The following is a 25,877-nucleotide window of genomic DNA, read 5'->3' on the forward strand; positions in this document are numbered from 1 at the left end:
ATTTATTAAAAAATATATTAATTTATAGATGAGTTATATGACTTTTTTGGTATAAATGAAATCCCACTTTCAATAATTAATGATTCTATCATAAAATCCCTCACTTTCTGTCCTTGTTTCAGGTTGTGTTTTGCCACCCACACACACCTGACCACCCTATGTGACCCCTTTACTAAGCAACAGAAAAGAGTAGCAGCCAGCTGAGCAGCAGGTGGGGGAGGGGCGACTTTCTATTTCATTTTAATGACTTAAACCGTAACAATCACATGATGGGAAATGCTGAAACGGTTTAAACCCTTGTAGTAGTTTGACACAGCGAGGTGAGGTCTACACACACACTCAGTGATATTTTTCTCCTTTGCCTGCAAACACACAAATACCTACAAAGACAAAAGCTTGCCAGAAAAAAAAAAAAAAAGCACAAGCTGTGGGATGCCAGGGCAGCTGCATTTAACAGTGGCCATTAAATGTTATTAATCCAACATCTTTACAAAGTCAGCAGAGCACACAAACAAATGCTAACACATGTGGCTTTAACACTTTGCTCACAACAGAAAGTAGCAGGCTAATGAGTGCAGGCTGAAGTTTGCAGATTTAAAGGAACTTGTTGCTCATTCTGAGGAAAAGAACAGGAAAAAGTGTATCTGTACCTGAAGGGACTGGATGTGTTTAAGTGAGCATGTGCTGTTGATGTGTGCGCGTGCACGCGTGTGTACTTTGGCTCGCCGCCAACCACAGCCTGTACCACTAGCCTCCCTTTCTCCAGAACCACCCTAAAATCCTCCCTGGGCCTCCAGCAATCAGATCCCCGCGGCAGACTGGAAGCAGAACAGAGCCGGGCCGAGCGGAGCGGGGAGAGATAGGCGCAGAATAAAACATGGCCGCCAACAGGAGAGGGCGAGGAGCAGAGTAGCCGCCATCGCCTTCCCCTCCTCCTCCACGAACACATTAAAACAAATCAGGAAAAGCTTGGCAAGAAGGCCCAGAAATATTCAGAGCCGAGTCAGAACAGAAATTCTGGTTCACTTTATTAAAACTGCCAGGTTATGTTTGAACGTCTGATTTGTTCAGTGCAAAAATACAAACTCATACCAAGTATTTTTGGTCTATAGTGAAAATATCTTACTGCACTTAAAATAAGACAAAACTAACTCACAAGTAACATTTCAGCAAGACATAAAAGTTTGTCTTAAATCAATATTTCCTAAATATTTATATAAAAAATGACTATTTAACCTGGCAGATTGTTTCATTTATAACAAGAAATTTAATAAAACAATCTTCCAGAGGGACTAGTACTTTTTTAAAATCAATATTTAAGACAAACTGACCTAAAACAGCTCATAATTCTTGCTAAAATGTTATTCCTAATTTAGTTTTGTTTAATTCTAAGTGCACTAAGATTTGCACAAGAAACCAGACAAAAATATTTGGGGAGATTTTGTGTTTTCATTGTGTTCTGCATCCGATTGTGCAAAGTAACATTTTGCATTTATATTGCAGTAAATGTGGTCCACTTTATGTATTATATATAAGTAAATACACACACACACACACACGCACACGCACACACACACACAACTGCACCATTATTAACACACACTGGGCAGCATGCAGCAGCAGCTAAGATACATCAGGTCTGTAATTAATTGTGTGCATTTTAATCATAACAAAATAAGCAACATCTTTTGCTGCTAACTTATTGAATAAATAGACATATGAATGCCACAACAGATATTTATGATATTTATCTCTTATTTATGTTATTCAACCATCAGATTGGAGCAAAATGCTATTTAAGCCATTCAGCTTTCCAGAGTTTCAAAATCCATCTGTAGAAATGTGGACTGTGGACGCTGACGTTAGCACTGGGGACGTCTGCGCTGCTGCTACATGGTTAGCCTTGAGATGCTAAATTAGCCTTAATTAGCTTCACTGTCAGGCTAACTCCTTTTAGCATCACTTGAGCACAACAACAGTCTTATCTGGTATCTGATCAGATCATTTTTTGAAGCAGAAATTAACCCCCAGTGGGCCAAGAGAAGCAGCTTTGTTAGCCATTGCTGTTGTTAGAGGATGATGCTTGTGCGTCAGTTTTACAGGCCGTACCAGAAACATGCAAATCAAAAAGTTCCATCTGGGACCGTTGTATGTAAAAAAAAAAAAAAATTATGTAATCAATTAAATAATTGAAATTAATGAGTTAAAGTCTCAGCTCTAAATAATAATAAGAAGAAGAAATCTTGTGCATCAGAAATACGGGCGCACCAGAAACACATGAATACAAAGGTTCTGGCTCAGGACTTTTGTATGAAGAAACAAATAAATAAAATTTTTAATGCATAAAAATCTATATAATAAGTCAAAATTAGTGCATTTGTATCCCGGTCAAACAAATGCATGTATGCTGGCAATGTATGCATGTATTCATACATGCATTCACAGATGTATGAATACAAAGTGCATGAATACAAAGTGCATCTGGCAAATGCCAGATGCACTTTGTTCGTCTCTACCTTTAATTTTATACTCAGAGTTTACTAAAATCAGAAACGTCTAATTCTTGTGGAGTAAATCTACCCTTACAGGGTAACTGGGCCAATTTTTGAAGCAAGGAAATCTTAAAAAACTAAGAAAAAATTAAATTGGTACTGGCCATAAAACGTCAAATTGGTGCATCTAGGATTTTTTTTATATAAAACTCAATGTTCTAATTTATCCAGACTTGTCCTTTTCTCTACATTCATGCATTAAAAATGTTATATAACATGCAAGACTTGTAAATTACATGTGGGTGACCTCCAAAGCCCACCCACTGGCAGCGCCCCTGCAGGAGACGGAACCAAAGTTCCCCATTCCTCCCGCTGCGGCTGTGCTACCTGATAGAAAAACCATTTTCCCCTCAACAACAACTTCAGTAATTTCCCCGCGTCTAGAAACGCACACAGCAGTGCATGTTGGGAGAAAGAGTCAACTGCAAGGCCCGGACAAAATTACCATCATTATCCATAACCATAAACAAGCCTGATGATGATGATGATGATGGTTTTAACAATAATAATAGCAATCCAGGCTGAGTGCTTTTTCACATAGCAGTGACAACATTAGTCACACCGGCAGCAGAGAAATGAAAGGCTCGCTGCCTTGAGAGCTCCCCTTTGTTGCCGCTGCTGATGGGGCAAATTGGCAGGCAGAGCCGGCAGACGGGGTCCTTAAAGACGGATGTAAAAATAGTGGGCTGTCGATTTGCCCGCTACGCTGGCGCGGCTCCAAGCCAAACAACATAACAGGAGTTGAGGAATAACAGGAAAAGGGAGAAGCTGCGGTGAAAGTATGGCCCGGGTTCCTGTCACTTAGCGCAGGTCACACCGAATGTCACCTTCCTCCGCCTGCAGGACGGGCCGAGACAATGTCTCCGCCATATGGACCGGCGTGAGAAACGCCTCTAATCTGGGATTACCCAGCATGCCGGTGGGCTGCTCACCCGAACCAGGGCTGCTGCCGCCGCAACGAGTCGCACAAACCGGTGACAGCTACTGCATTCCTGCCATTTCAGAGTGTGTGTGTGGGAGGGGGGGTGTGCGCGTGTGTGTGTCCCCTCATTAGCTGGCGGTGGGGTGTTGACATCCTGAGCGGCTGCCTCTTCAAACACACACTTCCTCCTCACACCGGCAACTTTTCCTGAATGCAGGAAACTGCCCAGAGACAAATGACTGAATGTTGTGTTTTTGATTTAAGGGGAAGGAGGAAAAGAAGCAGAAAGAGGTTTGTTATTATTATTATTATTATTATTAGTATTAATAAAACTTTATTTAACCAGATAAAAACCCACTGAGATCAAGACGTCTTTCAACCAAGGGACCTGCCAAGAAAGGCAGCAGCAAACGTCAAATTAGACAAGTAAGCAGAATTAAGAAAAATACATCAGGAACATGTAAATGACAATGAAAGGCAGCAGTTGTGACAATACTAATATAAAAAAATATATGTCAGATATTTTGCAGCAAAGCAGCAGAAGGTATGTGATGCAAATGACCCACCTTATCCTTATTAAAGCTGCATTCATGTCTGAATCTCACTTCATGGATTCACATTGAATTTTTGGAAGTAGAGATTCACCAATCAGGCTTTTCTGCTCTCAGCTGCTGATTCTGATTGTTTTATTGTTTGTTGCAAAGGTTAAGAAAACCTGATGTGAGTAGTTTTCAAATCTAACTTGAACATATTGTTAAAAACTGCTTAGATTTGTAAACATTAACTGTATGATGTCAGGACTGTATGTGTTATAGTTTCTGTTTTATTTATAATTGTGTTATATACACATTTCTGTTAAACAAATTAGCTATGATCTGGTACAGCGCATCAAATTGTGATGTTGATAGTAATAAAGTTTGTTATCACTATTACTAAAAAAAAACTTTTTTGCTTTTAATGTGTAATATTTCCTGATTGTTTATAGTTGCTATTGTTGTTATTTTTAATCTTTGTTTCTGTACAGGGTCTTGAAAATGACTTTTTAGTCAAATGTATGATTGCTATGATTACTAAAGGAGAAAAACGCACCAGGCTTCAATCAGACAAGCTGCATGGATGATGCATTTATTGACTGAAAAGGCTGGGATTTCTGAGCTTTGATGCATTTAACGATTAGGAGAATTTCAGATTTTTCCGTTTTTGACACACCAATCACCGATCAGAGCTGATCAAAAGGTAAAACAGTCTGATTAATTGGTGCATCTTTACATAAAGAACAAACGTTGTTCCTGAAAGCTGCAGGAGTGAAGCTCAGACGATGCAACGCTGCTGCAGGGGACCGAGACGACGCTTCTGACTCTCAGGAATGCATCTGTGCATCTCGGCGGCTGCGGCGGCGCTTCTCCTTGGGACAAACAGGAAACAGCTGACACGCAGCCCTGCAGCGAAGCTCACATGATGCGTATTGATCGCTGTTTGCCCCCGGGTCTCACACGCAGAGCCGGGGTCAGCGCTCACCCGTCCCGCAGGGCATCGCTGCACAACTGCAGAGGCTGCAGCATGACCCCAAAATGCACATGATCAGGATATTTACCCAAGAAGAAGAGATGCTTCTTCTTCTTTAATGGGAGTTTAAACGAAGGACATCAATGGCGCAATTATTGGATAAAGTTTAGCTGTAGCTGGTGCCTGGCTAAACACACATGAATGGGACTTTGTGCATCCTTTCGTTAAGCTTGGTGGCTTCTTAATAGGGCACACATACTGCACTGCAAAAACACAACATCTTAACAAGTATCGAGTTTCTAGTGCAAACAGCTTGTGGCCTTGGTTGATGCACTTCTACGCTGAAAATTGAGAAATTTCTCAGCAAATTTTGATTTTTTATCATTTAAAATGCAGATTTGAACCTCTGCTCATCTTTTGATGCACCTCTCACTAGCATAACTTGTTTTGTAGTTCATATCTTCTATTTTTGAACAGTTTGAACTCACTCATCCTTTACATAATAAAATAATCACATATTTGGGGTGTAAATGTACAGCATTTTAATATAGTGGGTAATTAATTTGGCTTCATTTTGCTTCAAATATGCAAAAACACAAAATCGTACCAAGTGAAATATGACACAACAAACTTGTGGAGCTTACTTTAAGTCAAAATTTATTTCATATTGATGAAAATGTTTTGGTTACACTGGCAGATTATTTCACTTATAATATGGGAAAAATGTTTTGTTATAAGTGAAATAATCTGTCAGTGGAACTAGAACTTTTTAATTGTCTTATATCTTAATAAAATGCTACTTTACTAACTTAAATTAGTGTTGTCTTATTTCATATGTGAACAGATATTTGCACCACAAACTAGACCAGAAATATGTGGTAAGATTTTGTGTTTTTGCAGTGTGAACACGAGAATCTTGCACTCAGATTCAAATGGTGCAGAAATGGACGATGCTGCTAAGACGGCGTTTCTCCATCAGGTGCCAGAGCAAACAGTCACCAGCTTCCTTACTGCTGTCAGTATGTGCTTTTAAAAACAACAGAACAGGAATCATTTCTCTTTCTGCAGAGAGGACCCTCATCCCAGGCTTATTTTGCATTTAAGTTCTGGGGGTTTTTGTATTTGAGATGCAAAAGAAGAAGAAGAAAAGGAGCGGTGAGAGACAGAAGAAAAAGAAGGAGTAGTAATGGGGGAAGTGGTGCATGTCTTTCCTGCAAATCTCCTCTTTCACCTCTGCTCTCCTCCAGCTCTCCATCAGGCCAGCCAAGAGACACTTCACCTCGCACCCGCACACACATGGAGCCTGAGCCAACACACACGCTCGCACTCGTCCTCCAGCATGCGCGCACACACACTCACACACACCACTGGCATCTGACTGTTGAGCCACCCACTCAGAAAAATAAATGGCAGAAGCGGAGACACGAACGCCTCGACACCAGATGCGCGCACGTATAGACATCCATATGCTTCATGTGCAACGACCCATCAAAGACAGACATGGAAATAATAACAATCGAATGTAACCACACACACACGCACACACACACATGTTCACCCCGTGTGGATAATTCTGCACATATGCATCAAATCACTGCCTTCTGAGGCCAGCTCTGCAGGAAAACAGCAATGCATAAGCAACATGCAGCACTCCTGTACCGAACACTGTAAAACAAGCTGCTCTCTCTCTCACACACACACACACACACGCCCTCACCCCGACATGCAGCTATAAGTCTATTAGGGTGTTAATAGGCAGATTAGTTTGCACTGTGATCTGTGCTGAAGAGGATATTATCCTCCTTGCTTCTTTCCTCAGACAAAACAAAGCAGAGCTTTTCCACAAATACGTCTGTCATCACGCCCTAAAGAGCGATTAATGCTCTCACTCAGAAAACACACAGCAAGCGGAGCAAGACGCGGCTAAAACCCACGTCTGAGTAGCAGGAAAAAATGGTGACACAAGACAACTAAAGGAGGAAAAGACAGGTGGGAGCGAATGAGGTCTGAAAGTCAAGGGGTGTTTTTTAAAACAAAAGCAGGCAAAAATCTAAGCAGTTAAAAAAATGCTGATATGAGCAAGAAACGGGTTAAAATTATAAGTATATTCTGATTTTAATTAGGCAAATATTTTCAACTTTTCTACTATTTTCAAATAAGCAAAATAAAAATGTTTCCAGACAAGAAAGAAGTGAATTGTTTTACCATTAATTTAACAGCTGAAGTGAGAAATGCACTCAGAGAAGTTTGCAGTAAATTATAGCAATTACATTAAAAACTTTTGTATTTCTTTCTTTCTGCTTTTGTATTTTCTCTGCTTGCATTAAGTGGAGCTGCTGTGTTTCACAGTGTGAGTCTGAAGGAAGCAGACAGGAGTAAATTCTGTACCTCTTCCAGGTCTCGGCCCATTGTCGACCTGTCGCCCTTCAAAGGAAGCCGCGTTACTGCACCCTTTCAAAAAAAAAAAAAAAAAAAGGAAACTCTATTTTAGATTTAGTTTTAGACTCAAAACAAGCACTAAATTTTGATTTTATTTTATTCTTTTTGGGGTTTTTTTTTACGGAAATGTGCTGCGCGCCTGGGTGGCGTCTCCAGATCCGCAGGTTGGAGGTGAAGGCGCATTTTTTTTTTTTTTTTACGAGCCCCTTGAAGCCTGATGCTGGTTCCCACGTTTTCTCCGAAACTAAGCGGAGAGGAAAACAAAAAAAAAAGCAAAAGGGACGCGGCCTCCGGCTGCTGTGTTACTGAGGAAACATCCCTGATGAGCCAATTAGGCCCGTGGAAGCGCTTAACTGCGGAGTTTCTAACGTGCAGGGGTCGATATTCAGAGCCACGCATGTTGCGGGTCAATTAGGGCTCCGAATATTATCTCTCCGTAATGCCTGGGAAATAATTAAACTCACTGCAAATTTCTGTAATTCTTCTGTGAGGTGAAACAAATATGAAAGTTTTATTTTGCTGCGTAAAATGCGCACAGATGTCAGAAGAAAGCTCATAAACCAGACAGCATTTATCGAGTCTGTTTAATTGATTTCTTTCAAACTGCACCTTGTTTCTGCGCGTCTGTATTTAGATTGCGGGGGATGTTTATTTCCTGCTTTAAAAAACGATTTAAAAACCTCACCGAGGCCTTGAGCTGGAGACATTAATTATTCTCATTTCAGAAGATTCCTCAGTGCCAGTTATTTCCGGGTTTCACGTACAAAATATATATAATAATAAATTAGAAACAAAAGAGAAAATAAAGCTGGTTGATGGGATGAAAAACACAAAAAACATTCCTCTGCCTGCTTTTTATTTTTGCTTGTTTTTAACAATGCAACGATTTTGTGTCCAAATATTATTTAAATAAATATTATCTATAATATAAAAAAGAAAACATATACAATATTTGCACTTAACTGTTATAGAATTTAAAAATGAAATATAAACGTAATATTTTCTCCAGTCGGTTGGAAGGTTTGCGTTCTGAAACACCGCGAGATGAAAAAAAAGTCAAGTGAAAAGAGAATTATCGATTAGTTATTAAAAGATGGGATGATCTGACACCTGCTGCAAACTACAGGAAGGATCGATGATTTTTTTTTTTAATTCACATCGTAGTAACATTTCTCCTTCTCCAGTCTTGTCACACATTTGGAGAAATCCTGCCAGATGTTTGGATTTCTGGCGCAGCCGCGTCTCTCCTGAACTCACCGCGCTGCGCCGACTTCTTCCTGCGTATCGATCACATCTAATCCGGCCTAACGAACTATAAAACCCCGCGCCACCCGGCTCTTCTTTACAGGTTCTCTCTCTCTCTCTGTCTCTCTCTCTCTCTCTCCGCCCGGACACCCCAGGGGTGCGCCAGGCTCCGCAAACACAAAGTCATTATCGCTTAGATTCCAATAAGGCGAGTCTGTCAAGGAACGAGCTTCCTTCGGAGAATTTATGTCAGAGGATATCTTCTAAGTGATGCGCGGAAGGATAAATAACAGCGAGTCCCACAGCTGATTACATTGAAACAACGATGCGCGTTTGTGGAGAGGAAGAAGGGGGGTCCCAGCAGATGCGGAGCGCAGGGGCCCATCCACCTGCTCACACCGGCAGAATGGGGGACAACAGGCTCTACCACCCACACTTCCTTAAATATATAAATAAACAATTTTATTCATACGTCTGTAGGTTGGAAAGTAATTTAAAACCGAATATTGGTGAAATTCCAGCATTAATTCCAGCTATCAGGCTGATACAACAGTGTAGGAATTATTTTATTCCTGATGTGATAGTTGCGAGGCTAAAAAAAAAAAAAAAAAAAAAGCCAGAAGATTAAATGAAAAGTTTTCTTATTTCCAACTCAGACGTTGTTGCGCAAGAGCCGCAGCGTCCTGGGTGCGTAGCAGCGTGCGCAAGGTACGGCGGAGCCTGCAGGTCCCGCAGTGATTAACTGCAACCCTGACAGGCGCGCACGACCCTCACCGGCTCCCCCTCACGCGCGTGCACGACAACTGAGGCGCACAAACACACCCGCGCGCGCGCGCACTCACAAAGGTCCGACTTTCCCCCTCGTTCCTCTCCTCCCTTCTTGCCTCCGATTTTTATGTTTTTTTAATCCAAAATGAGTTAAAAAATAACTCCGGTCTCCCGCTCTGGCTGCAGGTCTACACCTGGAGTGGAAAATAAAAAAGAAAGGCAGCAGAGGAGTGAGAGGCAAACGGGGGCAGAAATGAGCCGTGGTCCGGGGTCAGGGGCACCTTGCGTCGGCCGCAGGCAGGTGAGGCGCCGGAGTCAGAGGGGGAACCTGGCGGAGCTGCTACCCGCTCTGAGGGCTCCGAAACACGGATAGAAACTCCGCAACTGATGGAGACTTTAAAAGCGATTGAAATCGGATATATTTTCTACATACTTTTTTTTTTTACTTAAAATATATTTAGAGGATGAAATAAAATAAAAGAAGTCCATGCATTCAGCAGGAAATAAAATAAATACTTTCAGCACTGATTAAAGATCCAATACTTTCCAGGAGCAAAAAGTGGAAGATAACATGTAACACACACACACACACACGCACGGAGGGGTGGAAAAATGAATTTTCCCCTCCAGGACCGACAGCGGACGTACCTGCTGGGACATTCTGTAGAGGAGGTTGCTGTCACTGCTCTGCTGCTGCCATGTCCCCATGAAGCCCGGCTGCTCGGCGCTAGGCGGTCTGGTGCTGAACTGCATGGAGCTGCCTGCTCCCTCAGCACTGCTAACAATGCTAACACCACCCTGACCACCAACACCACCACCACCGCTGCTGCTGCTGCTGAGGCTGGGGTGAGTCCGGCTGCTGGACGGGATGCTCACACCGCCGGTGGGTTGGTGAACCTGAGCCGCCGGAGGAGGAAGAGGAGGAGGAGGAGGAGGGGGCGGCCTGGGCGACTCCGGGTCTCTGCTGGGCTCTGCTGGGACTGGGTCGCACTCGCTGCTTCTCACATCCAACTCTGCCTCCTTGGACTTGGACAGAAAGAGGGAGAGAGGGAGGACAGGAGGAAGGGAAGGAGGGAGGGAGGGAGGAGTGTGAAGGAGGAGAGAAGAAAAATAAGTCAGCGAAGGTGGGTTCTTTTGGGGTCGTGTTGTCTTTGAGTTTTTTTTCTTCTTTTTGAGGAGAAGTGTGTGTTTGAGGAAAGAGGGTGAATCTCCTCAGGGGCCTCCTCATCTTGGGGGAGGAGAAGGAGGATGATGAGTGGAGGTGAGGAAGGTTGGAGAGAGGGATGGAGGGGCTGATGAAAAGCTGAGCAAGAATGAGGAAAACAAAAATAAAAGGTGGAGAGGGAGGGAGTGTGTGTGCGTGTTGGGGTGTGTGTGTGTGTGTGTGTGTGTGTGTGTGTGTGTGTGTGTGTGTGTGTGTGTGTGTGTGGACACACCAGAACACAGATTACCTGCCAAATATTCAACCAAAAGGAAAAAAAAAGTTGGAAATAAGAACTCGACACATGCGAACCGGAAAGTTGATTTAAAAGTACAAAATCTGAGCCTGAAGTTTGAGAGTTTGAGTCAAACCGAAGCGAAGTCGCGCGTCTTACCATGAAACCAGCGGCCGTCCCGGGAAAAAGTGAGGATGAGGAGTGAGTGTGAGCCACCAGCTATCCCGCTCCTCTCCCTGCCTCCGTCTCTTCCTCTCTCTGTGTGACTCCGTCCCTCTCCCGACGTCCGCGCCGCTGCCTGTCCTCCCTCTCTCTCTCTCTCTCTCTCCTTCTCTTTCTTTCCCTCTCTGTCTGACTCCTCTGTACTCCGCCGCAGCCACTGAGGAACTGAGCCGAGCGCCTCGGAGTGTGTGTGTGTGTGTGTGTGTGTGTGCGCGCGCCTGTGTGTGTGTGTGTGAGCAAGAGAGAGCGGGGTGGGAGAGAGAGAGTAAATGTGTGAGAGTGTGTGCCGGGGCCGGTGAGGGCTCAACTGTGCCGCTGAGATGCTCAGTGACACTGCGCTGCACACTTCCCCGGCACCGACACCCCTCCTCTGCTCGTGGCCGGGAGGTGGGGGCAGTGAGGAAGAGGAGGAGGAGGAAGGGGGAGTTAGCTGCGTGTCCCCCTGCCTTATTACCATGTGGGCTGCTGCGAGTGGCCGGCAGCAACTTGGTTCTCCTCCGCAAGGAAAACAAAAAACAAAAACGGGGTTTCGCTATATGCGACGCTCTGGGGGCGCTACGCTATTGGGGGCGCCACAAAAAACTAATTATTTCTAGTCAGCATTTTCTGTTTGTGCGTGTGCAAACGCTGTGGCACCTTACACACAGGTTTCTTCAGTTGTCATTAAAAACTCTGCAGCCTTTGTTTGATTTCCAGCAGTTCTAATGAAGGACTAATGGAAACAGCAGCAATCTGCCACCATCTCCGCGCTCCTCCTCCTCCTCCTCCTCTTCCTCCTCCTGCTGCTCCGTGGAGGCGCTCAGATTTTAATTAAGAAAAAAATGAGGAAGAGGTTCCATTTTAGCCAAATTGGTCCCCACAGCAGCGAAGGTGTGGGAATAAAATGAGGGATGGAGGAGTAGAAGGAGACAGACACGGAGAAAAAGACACACAGGAGGATAGAAGAAGAGGGGGAAAAATTTTCCTTTGACACAGCATCTCAAACAATGAAGACACCCTCCCTCATCTACAACCTTCTGCTCCTCCTTTCCCCACAATCAGGCCGTCATTAGAGAAATGACGGAGCGGGTTCGGGGTTCCACGGAGATTTCACCGTGATCTTTCCACGGCAGATCAGCAGCATAGAGGGACAGACGGAGAACTTCTCTCGCCAGCTGCATTAAACGGCCTCTGATCTATAGAGTCACTTCAGATTTTGTGCTAAATTGCTGCAGACAGCTGCCTGGCTGTCTGTTAAAAGCCTTTTGTAGCATCCACTAATGGCAGTGCAGAGTTAACCTTTGCTGAGATTATCACACCCGTCGCGACGTACGCGGAGAGAAAAGTGCAGCATGTGTCTTGAACGCGTGTCTTTTTGTCAAGTGGGTTTAATTTACATCTTAACTCCATTTTCTCCTCCTGTCCTGTCGTCATCGCTTTTGTTCTCCTCGTGTCCGGAGATGCACCGATCGATCAATCGACCACAGATCGGAATCGGACGATTTTCCCGTGATACTGTCAAATCAGGCTTTTCATGTAACACATGAAAAGCTGGATGAAGGAATGATAAATGACGTTTACAACGTTTTTCATCCTGGGACTCTCAATTCAATGGAACCCCCAACTACATGAATATTTACGGATTCAATTTGATTAATTACTTAGATTTTAACATATTAAAAAGTTTAGTGCAATTAATCCCTTAAGTTTTTTTTTTTTACATTCAAAAGTTGCAGAGGGAACTTATTTTTTTGCTGGTTTCTGGTACACCCGTAAATTTGAAGCACAATTGACATCCAGATGAAAAAGCCACTTCTTCAAATGAGGATCTGATTGGATGCTAGAAAAGACTTTTGTTGTGTTCAAGTTGTGCTAGGAGGAGTTAGCCTATCAGCTATTTAAAGCTAAAATAGCATCTTAATGCTAATGATGCTAAAGCAGCACAGATGCTAACATTAGTGTAAACATTTCTAAAGATGTATTTTTACAAAGAAGTTACATAAAACATTTGAAAGCTGAATGAACAAACACTTTGCACCAAACTGGTGCAAAGTGTTTATTTATTCAACGATGTAGCAGCAAAAAAGGTTTAGAATTGAAAATGTTGCTTATTTTGTTATGTTGTTTTTTAATAATTAATTACAGACCCACTAATATATAAATATTCATATAGTTGAATAAAATGCAGAACATTTAACATAATGAACCGATTTTTGATCATTTTTTGCGTCTCTGACTGAAAACCATAATTTTTCGATACACCCTACCCTAACCCTTTTAACATGTTGGATTCACATTAATGTGTACTTAACGACATAATTTAAATTCTTAGAGTTGCTTATGAACCATAAAAACATTTGATGTGTTTTGATGATTTTGATGATGGAATGTGACAAAACGTAATGTTTGTTACTGGTTTCTCAATTGGTGACTGTATGTTGTTTTTAATACTTTTTATGTTTTTATGATGTAAAGCACTTTGAACTTAATGCCTTGAGGCTGAAATGTGATATACAAATAAATTTCACTGACTGATAACTTTGATTTAAAACAAAGGTTTGTTTGATAAAAACTCTCAAGTTCAAGACTTCCAATCATTTCGGCCAATAAGATTTCATCTAACAGTTTATACTCTAGCGCATTTTAAAAAAAATGATTAAAAATCAGATGCTTTTTCATGTGCCCCATGATCAGATCTGTGTCGCCAGCTTTAGCCTCCATCTTCACTGGAAGATTTCGCCGTGCAGCTTTGCACACACACACAGATTTCTGTTTTATCCAGGAAAAAAAAGCATCTCTACTTTTATCTCCCTGTCTTATTTTATGACCCGTCAGCAGCCACCATCATAAAATACTTAATGTATCACCCCTTGGATGCGCAGCTTTACTCTTAACAACTTATTGAAAACATAATGCATGAGGCTCAGGCTAATTCTATTAAGTGACAATTTAGCTGCCAAGGTTGCTTTTTTTCCCCTCTCCAGACTTTCCCCCCGCTGCCTCTCCCTTCCCCTCAGCTGTAAATGTGCTAGTCTGTGGGTTTTTCAAGTGGCACTCAGTGTTTCAAGTCAAGTTGGTGGCTCAGCTTCTGACCCGGCTGCTTAATGGCTGTTATTTGTGGGAGGGAGGAGTGGACTCTGCCAATAGAGCTCACTCTTCCTCCTCATTTCTCTCACACTTTTTACCCCCTTTCTCTCTCTTTGCCGCTTGCTGATAGCAGCTACTGGCGGGAGGAGGAGGGAAAAAAAATTTGGAGTGGAAACAGAATGATGAAAAATCTGTATTAGCTGCAGAAAAAAAGAGGATCCTAGAGATTCTCAGGCTCCTTTATTAAAACTATTATTGTGCAGGACTTGAGAATTCCCCGTGGGGCAGGGGTCCATGTCGAAGCCCATATAATTAACTAGAGGCTCAGCTACGGATCAATTACCAGACAAGCAAGTGATAGCTGAATCAATGGAAGATCATCAGGCTCGTTATCAGTGTTGCAACTCATTAGAGGAAAAGTGAGGTAGAGAAAGAGGGAGAGCAAAAAAAAAGGGAGGGTGAAGATGGAGGCAGGACTGGTGTGTGTGTTAGGGTGTGTGTGTTGCTCCTCGTTAGCCGCCACTGGCTGGTGACAGAGGAGGGGATCTGGATGATAAGGGCAGGCCGCTCTGTAGCAACAGTCACTGAGGCTTGTACGGATCGATACGAATGTGTGCATGAGGTTAAAGCCCGGCCGTAGCATCCTCGCTCTCCAGCGACTCCCACCTGCGGTTTTCACAATCTGAAGCGGTCAGCGAGCGAATGTCAAGGAGAAAACGTTACGGAGCGCAGTAACTGGTAAAATTCAGCAGAAAGATGACAAGAAGTTTAAAAACGTAATCTAAATTTAACGAGTTGGGGTTTTTCTGTTAAAAAATGTAAAGTATTCCAGGTGAGATTTTCATCTTTATTTTGAAGTTCAGTGTCATAAAAATAAGATTTGGTTCATTTAGTGTTATTTTTTCTCTTTTTTTTTAGAAAGATGTTTTTCATTTTTGCTTGAGATGATCCATTCATTATGTTTTTCCACCTTATAGTCCAGCAGATTCAGTTTGGTTCGGGACCAAAATTTAAACATTTGTTACATTTTCGGCCTCTGTGGTTCTCTTTCTCTCTGCACCGAGTCAAACCAGCCCTTTCAGCAACCTGTTCCCCTCCTCACCTGTGGGGGCGCTGCACCAGGAACCACTGAAGGAAACAACACAAAAACCTCTGAAGAAGACACTGAGCGCAACTTCCTTCTTCACCAAATGGAAACAAAAGTGAAATATGTTTTAGCAGTTGGAGGGTTTCTCTTTTGTCTTTGGTAAAAGAGCAGAAGTCATTTCCCCGTGTAGCGCTAGGCTAGCACGTTTGCTTTGGTTGTATTTACCCAGAATGCCCTGCGCTGCAGTCCAATTCCTGCTTTTGGAGCGGTCTCTGGTCCGCCTGGCGTTCACATACACATTCTAACTGCAGCAGAGTTCACTTCAAACAAACTGAGTCTTAATTTTGTATTAAATCAAACTCCAAACTTTACCCAACTTTTACTCAAGAATAGCCGTGGATGCTAACACTTATCGATTAGCGCAAACGCATTAGAGCGAAGACTGACCAATGTCCTGCTCTTATTGCTGAGCTTAGACTAAAATATTCTTCTGACACAAAAAAGAAAACAATTGTCCCAAAAAGTCATGACACATGAAAAATGCCTTATGAGTGAAAAATAATCTGCCGTTGAAACTAGAACTTTTTATCAATGTTATGGAATTATTGACTTGAAACAAGCTCCCATGTCCAGCTGAAAAGTTGCTTATAAGTCAGTTTTGTACTATAAATTAGACAAAAAAAATTTGCTCACTGAATGTGGCATTTCTGACTGAAATACATTATTTTATAATCAATTTATTACATGTTAACTCATGTTAATGTGTTATTAAAAACAAAATGTCTGGGGCGTGCCGTGGTGGCGTAGCGGTTAGCGCAACCCATATTTGGAGGCCTTGAGTCCTCGACGCGGCCGTCGCGGGTTCGACTCCCGGACCCGACGATATTTGCCGCATGTCTTCCCCCCTCTCCTTCCCCGTTTCCTGTCAGCCTACTGTCATTTAAGGGACACTAGAGCCCACAAAAGACCCCCTGGAGGGGTAAAAATAAAAAATAAATAAATAAAATGTCTGAATTTAGAAAAAATATACAATAAATGTCAGATCAGATCAAACTTCTGCTGACATGGAGTTAAGAAAGGGCCTGTGGTTTACTTTGCCATCTTTTCTCCATGTTTTACTGATTGTGTTTTTTAGTTTTTGGGGTTTATTTGTTTGTTTTTGTCTTAAGTGTCTTCCCTTTGTAAAGCATTTTTCATGTACATATCTGTGAAAGTGAAATAGAAATAAAGTTTTACTTAATTACTAAAACTCTCTCCTCTAATGGTTAAGACCATCAATTTTAGGTGTTTAGGTGAAATCTGAAGTATTTAGTAGATTTTTATCGGTTGTGGTTCATAAAACTCTTCTGAATGAATCTGATAAACCTGAGTTCACTGCAGGCTTAGTTCTCTGTGAAGGGAAGTAGAAGCAGTGCAGGGAAGGTAAAAGCAGGATTTTTAGCAGCTTCTTGAACTTCTTGTCCTTTGACTGTAAGCAAGCAGCCACCCTCCATCACCGGCCGTCAAACCTCTCAGCCGCTGCCTGTTTGTTTTCTAAACACCAACATCTAATGGGTCAAATAGCTCAGAAATTGGGCGCAGCAGCTCTCGAGTCTTGAGAGGAAAAAGCGCCTTGTTGGAGCAAACAACGGATGCCGCTGTCATCAACGGGTCCAAATTACAATGCTTAGCCGCTGCCTTATTATTATTTTTTTTTAGTTTTGTTTGTGTGTGATTATACGAGTCGTGAGGAGAGGTCAAAAGGAAGGATGAGAGCTGGATTCAGGGCGAAGTAAGTGGAGCTGCATTATGTTTGCAGTGATGGTGAAGAAATGATCAAGACGAAGAGAGGAGGATCGAGGAGTGTGATTTCACTGAAGGTGATGCTTCTTCAAGTTTATTTTTTCCAAACTGAAACTTCAAGATTTTGAGAAGGAAATTAAAACAAAAACAACCAAAAGGAGTTTTTAAAACCGGTGTGTGTGGTAGATTTATGCGATGATTAAATGATCAAACAAAAAGAAACTTATAGGGAAATATGTTGGACATAATGAGTGTCTCAAAGACAAAAATACTATTATTAATATTAATAATGTGTAAATAATTGCACATTTAATTATGAGAATGTGAAAACGCTATCTGGTGTAAGAGGAAATCATAAGATCTCGCATCTTCTGTTTGTTTCTTTACAAATTGTGTAAATGTCACTTAGAGTGACTAATGTCTTATAAACATTTATGTTTTTTACGTTTTATTGTCTATTTGAAATAACAGATTTTTTTTCTCTTACTGTATAATAAACCAGAAGAAACTAGAGATCAGACCTGAAGTGTGGGTGCAGTGATGGACCTGAACCTTCAGAGTCACATAAAGACGGTTACAAAGTCGGCCTTCTATCACCTGAAGATCATTTCCAGCATTAAAGTTAAAAACGTCTCAAGATCTAGAGAAACTAATCCGGGCGTTTGACAACACCAGTGTCTTCACAATGTTTAAACAGGAATTATTTACTTAAAGCAAACTCCTATTTCTTGCTGCAAACTTTGTTTTGTCTTCAATTGTACTGAGATATTTGCTGCAAAACTAGACCAAAATGACTTGGTTAGATTTTGTGTTTTTGCAGTGTAGGGGACATTTACGGCCAGCGTGTGTCATTAGGTCACCAGCTTATCAACGCTTTAGTTGTTGTTTTACCACCAGTGCTACTACAAAGCGCTCATGAGGCCGAGGTGATTCTGCTCCTTTCATTTTCACAAAGGTGCACTTCATGAGGCGAGCTGCCAGTGATCAGGGACGCGGCCGATCATGTGGCTCCCGCCTGTCTCCCAGACCTTCCTGTGCCCCCGTCTAGCGTCTTCCCCTCAGCCTTGCTCTTATCCCGCCATCACAAGCGCGGAGCTGTTCCTGCTGCTGTCATATGATGTCTTGTGGCGCTGCAGTGGTAGCAGAACAGGGACACTTCTATCCCTGTGCCATCTGATCGACACGCTGCTTCTTGTCACATGTGCGTGCGCTGAGACCAGAAAGCGGGTCACCGGCAGTACCAGCCCTCGGCCATGTGCTGCTGCTTATGTACAACGGTTGCACTCGCCGGTTTAGGAAATGCCACTTCCCAGCCGTCTCAGACTTTTATTCCCGCTTTGTTTGAGTTGAGTTAAATTTATTTGTGTTGCTCTTTTCAGCAACAAGGCCATCATACAGCCACCAATCATAAAAAAAAAAAATAATAAAATAAATATGCAGGATTTCCCCCACAAAAACCTGCTAAGGCCGGTGAACTGCAAAAACACAGAATCTCAGCAATATTTGTGGTCCAGTTTCTACTGCAAATATCTTGGAACCCTTCAAATAAGACCAAACTAATAAGTAACTGCTCAGCTAGATATAGTAGCTTGTTTTAATAATGACTAAATATTGATGAAAAACTACTAGTTGCATTAGCAGATCATGTTACTTGTACCAAGTATAAATAAATGAAATAATCTGCCAGTGGAACTAGAACGTTTTCATCAATATTAAGAAATTATAGACTTAAAACAAGCTCCTATATCTTGCTGAAGATGTACTTGTAAGTTAGTTGTGTCTCGTTTCAACTGTACCAATGTATTTGCACTGGAAACTGGACCAAAAATATTGGTGAGGTTTAGTGTTTTTGCAGTGTAGTAGGAGCGCTGCGGTGATCCACCAGCGGCCTTCAGAGTTTCTGTGCTGAAAAATGTTTCTTTCACGTTTAATGTTATAAACCTCAATGAAAAGTTTCTCATTGAAACAAAAAATAGATTTTTAACAAGAAAAACAGTAATTAAAATGAGAAACATTCACATTAAGGTATAAAAGAAAAGTTTCTTGTCAACACAAGATATAAAACTAGTAATAATTAAAAAAAGAAATGTTCACATTAACCAGAAGTTTTCTCCCCTTAACCAGCAGCGGATCGCCTGCGCCGTTTTTCCACTGTATTTTCCGGGGGTGAGAGTTACACGCCATTACAAGATTGCGACTCATTAATAGACATTAAAAACTCGCAGACAGAAAACAATTGGTATCGGAAAATGGGAATCTGCAGTAGAGGATTTTTAAAGATCGATAATCAGCGATCGGCTAGAAAACTGCAGTCAGTTCATCGTTGCTCTTTCACATTTTGGTGCTGAGCTGTTTTGTGATTTATAAATAGAGATCCACTGGTCAGATATTAATATCTGTATCGGTGCTGATACCGGAAGAACATTCTAGATTGGGTATCAGTGGAAATAGTGGATCGGTGCATCAGTGGTGTCCTTGGGATAAAAGTTAACACAGTGTCCAAAGTGTGGCCCACAGGCCATTTGTGGCCCTTTGATTTGTTTTCTGTGGCCCCCGACCTCAAGTCCAGAAAGGCACAAATTTGTATCTCAAAAATTGTTTGTGATTTTTTTTGTTTTCTTAAAATGTTCAGTAAATCAGTTTTCTATCTTTAGTAAGCCTTTTTGTAAAATGTTACATCCTTTGATCATATTTATTGAAGTATAACAAATTAAAAAGATTGGTGTACATTGAGAAGGAGTTGGATATTAGTCTGATGCTTTATGTCCGGTTGTTATTGTCATTATTATCCAGATTTTCTTGTCTTGTTATGAGTTGGTTTATAACCATTTTGTCTGTGTAATATAATTTAATTGTTGGCTCCTTAGCCCAGTATTTTCAACAGGCATGTGAATCTTATAACATGGTTTAATTATAAATACTGATAATTATTCAGTTGTTAAATTGCGATAAGGGGTAGGATTAATTAAGTGTTCACTTCCTTTCAAACAGAAAAGTAGAGCTAATTATTTTGTTCATGGTTGTGTTTTCTCTGTCCTACTGATTGCTTCTTTTCTTGTTTGTAAAAACCTGTTTGAAATAAATAAAACAAATCAAAAGAAATAAGAGGGAAGAGTAAATTTTGGCTTTTGGCTCGGGGTAAAAAGTTTGGACACTAAAGAGAAGAATAGCTCCTTCCTCTTCCTGCCATCTCTCCGTTTTCTCCTCAGCAGCCTTTCACCCTTACACTTGGATAATTCCTCTCTAATCATCTCTGGCTCCTCTTCCTCTCCACCCTCATTTGCCCCACCGCCCCCCGCCTCCCTACCCTCCGCTCACCTCATCAGACAGGGCTTCACCACCTCCATCCCCTCGGCCCCGTCCTCTCTCACTGACCCGTGCTCCCCCCAGTCACAGGGCGTTGTGTCTCTACCTGCCAGGCTCCCTGACAGCCCCGCCTCCCCCCTCCGCCTCCGCCCCGCGCCCCCCGAGAGGAGACCGCCCGCCCATCCGGAACGCTGCCGTGGCAACCCTGTCGTGCACCCCCGCCCCCTCCGCCGGCCCGGTGTCGACCAGAACCGGCGTGGAGGGTTTGACGAAGTCCTTCGCTTCCCTCTCTCATCTCCACTTTCTGTCTCCGGATCTCTCATTATTATAATTTTACTCATTCTCAAAGATTTTCCTTTCTTCCTCTGACCTGACTTACACGTCTACAAGTTTTCCTCTCTTGGACCCTCGATGAAACGTTTTCTTCCTCTGCAAGGCGAGGCAGAGTTAGATGGAGAGGAAGTTTAATGACTGTTTTTTACAACCTGAGGACTCATGTTTGTTGTTATTGGTAACAGGGTTCATGCAGGTTTCACCGACTCAAATTTAAGACTTTTTAAGACATTTATAAATAAAACTTTAGACCCCTATCCAGGGTTGGGCATTTATTATGTCATTTATCATGATACATTTCTTGTCATGATGTGAATTTGATTCTTTGTTGTCCCAATAAGTTACATTAATGATGTTTTAAAACCCCAAAATGTCATGATAAGTGAGTTTGTGGATGTAGACAGGAGCTGGGAGCATAGACCATGGTCAATTTGATTTAATAATAAACCTGGAAATTTACAAAAATCACTGGGAACGCAGGGAGCCAGAGCACAACAAAAACAGGAACCAGGAACGAAGAAGTAATCAGGGTATTGACGGGGATAACAGGGATTTAACTGAATAACAAACAAACCCCAAAATAACCCAACACTAACACTAAAGATGTCGGTATTGTCAAAATTGTGATTTTAGAATTTTTCTCTAATGTTTGTTGAATAAATTTTAAAATATGACTAACAGCAGTTATTGTGTGCGTTTCAGTGATAAAAATCACTTTTCTTTATGTGACTCGGGTCCTGAAGATATTTATTACAAATGGATGTAACTATATAGTTACCTAAAAAAGTCACTTTTCATGACTTATCACAATAGCATCAAAATATATTGTGATAAAACTTTAAGCCCGTATGGTGTCCACTCCTATAAACATCACAACAGAGATGTGCCACAGAAATGCTGGGGCCAAAACTTTTAAAAGTCTGGGGTCTTTCTGTGGCTTTTGGCCACAGCTTTCTGCTCTCTAACTAACTAGCTAGGTAAAGAGCCACATGCTAGCTGCTAATGAGCCACATGCTAGCTGCTAATGAGCCACATGCTAGCTCAATAGTTCTACTTTGGACTTGATAAGACCCAATGGACCAAAGGCTGTAGTTATCTCTGTGCCTTGTGGACATTTTCATTACCACACTTTTTCCTTCCACTAAACTTTCCATGATACAGCAATCTGTAAATACTCAGTGCCTTTAGTGATTACTGTGTGTTGTACTCTCTTTGTGAATGGTTCAGATTGGACATGCATAACATTTCTTTAGTTGATTAAAACTGAAACAGAATTTTGCATCAATCAGAATCAACAGAAATTAAAACTTTAAAATATCTCTTTGGGTTCTGAATCTGTGATTTTCACTGTTTAAATGGACGTACATAAATAAAATACATTTTAAATGAAGTTATAAGCTGTTGAGAGACACCTGTTTATAATTATGAGTCACAAAATGCAGAAAATAAAGTTTTCTTACTAGTCTAAAATAAAGCATCTAAGGAAAGAAAATTCTTAAAAAAGGTGCCAACAAATGAAGGGAATCCTATGTTCATTAAAATGTTACCCGACTGTGTTCTAGCAAATAATTGCAGTTTATGACTTGAGCTGTAATGGGATCTCCTGGCCATATTATAACACTTTCTCTCATCAAAGTGAAGGTTATCTGGCGATGGTTCAACCTGTTGCTGTCAAAACGAGACGCCATCAGGTAGAAAAAACGTCTGAGCTCCAGATATGAAGTGCTTTAATTTGACAACCTGTGTCTGTGCTTAAAGGGGCGGTATTATGTGTTTTCCCAGGCACAAAGTGCCGTTTTAAAGCACAACAGAATAAAATATGTCACCTTCAGTTGCTGCATATGAAAAATTATTTTAAATGAATTTGACTTTATAATTAATGTCTTGAAATTGGGCCTCTGTCTCTTTAAGAAGCTCCTGCTCTTTCTGAAACTCCACCTCCAGGAAGTCATTCCAACATGGCTCCTCTGTTAGCCCTTTAACGATGTTTCTACCAGTTTGCTCTGAGAAGTAGCTCTATAATGAGCTTAGCAGTAGGCTGCTGCCGCTAGTCTGAAGGAGCCGAATGAGGGAATGTTGCTGTGCTAGAAAGCTAGAAACTGCATCTCAGAGGAGGAGCTGCACCTCAAAGGCGGGGCTAGATCCGCCCAGGTGTTTTGCTCAGCTGAATGGTTGCCATGGAGATTAAAGGATTTCTCAAACATGCATGAAAGAATCAAAGCAACACTTCATTTATGTCTTTGATGAGGAAATAACATTCTAACTTCATATAAAGCTCAAAAAAGTTGATTTTACAAAATACCGCACCTTTAGGACTTTTAGTTTTAAATAAGAAAGTAAGTCGTTCTGCATTTGGAGCCATTTCAGTTTAAAGTTTGGAGAAGAAAACGGTGACAAACGATGGATGTGTCAAAATTTAAATCCTTTGAAGGTTGATCACCTACAGCTGATTAACTTAATTATTCAAACACTAAACATACATTAATGTGCAATAATACACATAACGAAAACTGTCTTAGCACTACTGCTAAAGGTAACATCTATGGTCTTTTTTAAAAGAAGAGGTCAACTGTACATTAAATCTTGTGGATCTTAACATAGATCCTCGCTGCCTACCAAAGAATATCCACACAACAGATTACAAAATTACAGAAATCAGGTTTTCTTCTTTACGTTGAGGCTCTGAAAACTAAACCTAAAAGCCACTGATATCAGAAAATGTTAATAAATTTAAAGCAACAAGAATCCAAACAGACATACTGAATGTAAGGAAACACATTTCTACAACAAACCATGATGATGGTTTGTGTTCAGATGGAAGAACATAATACAACCTTTAGAGTAAATATATAAATACTGACAGCAAATATTAAGTCAAGTGACTCAGTTATAGTTTTACTTGCAGTTAGCAAGAAAATTACTGTTACATAAACTATAGTTGGGTTTAAAATACTGATGATTAAAACAAAACCATCAGTTTATACAGAAAATATTGTTATGCACTTTTGTTGAATGGACTTTTACTGCAGCTGCTTGTGTTGCTTTCATGTCCCTGATCAGGTCCGCCTCTTCGTGGGCAGTCAGTTAGCATAAAGCTATTATGAGACATAAGCAATGACATCATGTGTCTGAAATGTGTCTTTGTCTATAGCAGCAAGCTTTAGTGGTATCAGCGTATCCATCTGCGGACAAAGCAGGAAGTTTACATACACAAACTGAAAGACGCACAGATTTTTCTCCCTGAAGTGAAATCAGTCAAACTTCTCTCGTTTCCGATCGGCTGGAATGAAATGCATCAATAATGAAAGCAACTTCTAACTTCTAATTTTGGCACGTTTTAGTTTTATTTGGAGTCTCACCTGTGGATGTATTTTAAGGTCACACCTGAAAGTCTGCTTTCTGGTTTGACGGGAAACCTCAAAATATTCCCAGAGCTGCTCCAGTCTGATTCATCCTTCAGAAAAATTTCCAGATGCTTGAAGGTGAAGATTCATCTGTGTAAACAATTATATTCAAGTATGAACGTGATGGGAATGTCCAACGCTCAGGAAGGACTGGTTCTGGTCCGAAACGTGCAGACTGACCGCAGAGCAAAAGCCAGAGTCGTCGTGAAAATGCTGCTGAAGCTGGTAAGACAGAGTCGTTATCCACAGTGAAACATGGACTGAAAGGCCAATCAGTGAGCAAGAAGCCAATTCAGCAAAAAGAAAAAATGACACAGGAACAAAGAGCTTCATTTGTGGAGATATTTCATGTACTGTAGTTTGAGGAAACTAAAGAGGAACCGCTTGGACACAAAAACCATCGTTAAGGACGACCGGGACGAAGAATGGGGGTGGCAGCATCATGCTCTGGGCTGTTTTACTGCAGGAGGAACTGATGAACTTCATAAAATATCACAAGGAAAGAACAATTATGTGGAAATACTGAAGGCAGGAAGTAAAATATTGGGCTGTGGATCCTAATAATCCTAAATAAACAGTTAAAGTGGTTCTAAATATGCAGTCAGTTTACAGAATGGCTTTGTGACAAAGTGGTTCAGTTTGTGTTCACTACTTGTCCCTTATTCTTATTTCTGATACATTTACTTTCTGTAGCTGGTCATAATGCTTAAATTTAAACATTAGTTTGCAACTTTGCTTCACTTGTTATCCCGGGTTTGTTTGTGTTAGCATTATGTTGCAGTTTCCATCTATTTATATGTTTAGTTTAAAGCTACTACTTCTGGACTATTGGTTGAACTTGTTTATTTTGTTTCAGAGTATATTCATGGTATTTGTGTTTCTTTTTACTCACCATTGTTTGTCCCTTGTAGATCTGCAGCAGGGCAGGAGTATGGGACGGGACGGGACGGCCCAGTATTTCCTGCTTAAATGTCTGGATGATGTCACTGATTACCTTGCTGGGTTCTACCAATTAGAGGGTTTTCTTTGTAGTATTGATTTGTTTGCTTTTCTTTAAAGTAACTTTTGAGTTATCTTGTATTACAGGGTTTATTTTGCAGACCATTTCATTGTGTTGATAAGTTTGTAAATTAGATTAATAATATTATTCTTGTTTCTGTGTAGACTTTATTTTTTTCCTGTTTAATTGCGGATCGGTCCACTCATGTGCAGGAGTGTTGCCAATTGGCTATAAAAACTGTTTTTGGAAGCTCAAGGGGAGAGGATGGTGGTCAGAGAGTTATGAAGCTGTTTGTTTTCGTTCACCTTGTGGCTCCTTGACCACACTATCTTACAGGCTTCAGGACAACAGAATCACAAAGTCCTGACCTCAGTCTGATGGGGAAGTTTTGGCTAAATCTGACAGAGCGAGGCGGCCTACAAATCTGAGCCAGTTCCACCGGTACTGGACCAGAACTCCAGCTAACTGTTGAGAGAAGCTTCTGGAGGGAAGCCCAAAATGACCCGAGTCATAAAGGCGACACTACCAAATACTGAGGAAGTGAATGTAAACTTCTGAATCTGAAGACATTAATAAGTACAGGTCTGACATAATTCTGTCGTTATTGTTAAATTTAGCAAATAGAATAATGGTGGTGATTCTAACTCACCTAAAACAAGAGAAGTTTGCCCTGATTTAATGTCAGAAATATAGAAGAAAACATCAGATTTATGTTTTCATTAAGTATATGTAAACTTATGGATTCTTATGGTTGAAATATGATCAACCTAAAATCGGCAGGCATTAAAAAAAGACTAGTAGTTGTCTCG

The 25,877-nt window shown here is 41.2% G+C and overlaps 1 protein-coding gene across 4 annotated transcripts in view; it reads right to left on the reverse strand.

Moving 5' to 3' along the window:
- Nucleotides 1-25,877, reverse strand: part of bnc2 (basonuclin 2) — a 229,097-nt gene that overhangs the window by 127,139 nt on the left and 76,081 nt on the right. Inside the window, exons 1-3 of one of the 4 annotated variants that reach the window (XM_023333337.1) lie at nt 11,028-11,291; nt 10,081-10,458; nt 7,369-7,431 (exon numbers count right to left, since the gene is read on the reverse strand). In XM_023333337.1, the coding sequence (XP_023189105.1) occupies nt 7,369-7,431; nt 10,081-10,458; nt 11,028-11,030 (444 nt within the window). In that variant the 5' untranslated portion in view covers nt 11,031-11,291. Of the gene's footprint in view, nt 1-7,368; nt 7,432-10,080; nt 10,459-11,027; nt 11,293-25,877 lie in introns of those variants that run through there. The other 3 variants (XM_023333340.1, XM_023333338.1, XM_023333339.1) reach the window with 3 other exon arrangements.

The sequence above is a fragment of the Xiphophorus maculatus genome, chromosome 5, assembly GCF_002775205.1.
Source record: "Xiphophorus maculatus strain JP 163 A chromosome 5, X_maculatus-5.0-male, whole genome shotgun sequence".
NCBI lineage: Eukaryota > Metazoa > Chordata > Actinopteri > Cyprinodontiformes > Poeciliidae > Xiphophorus > Xiphophorus maculatus.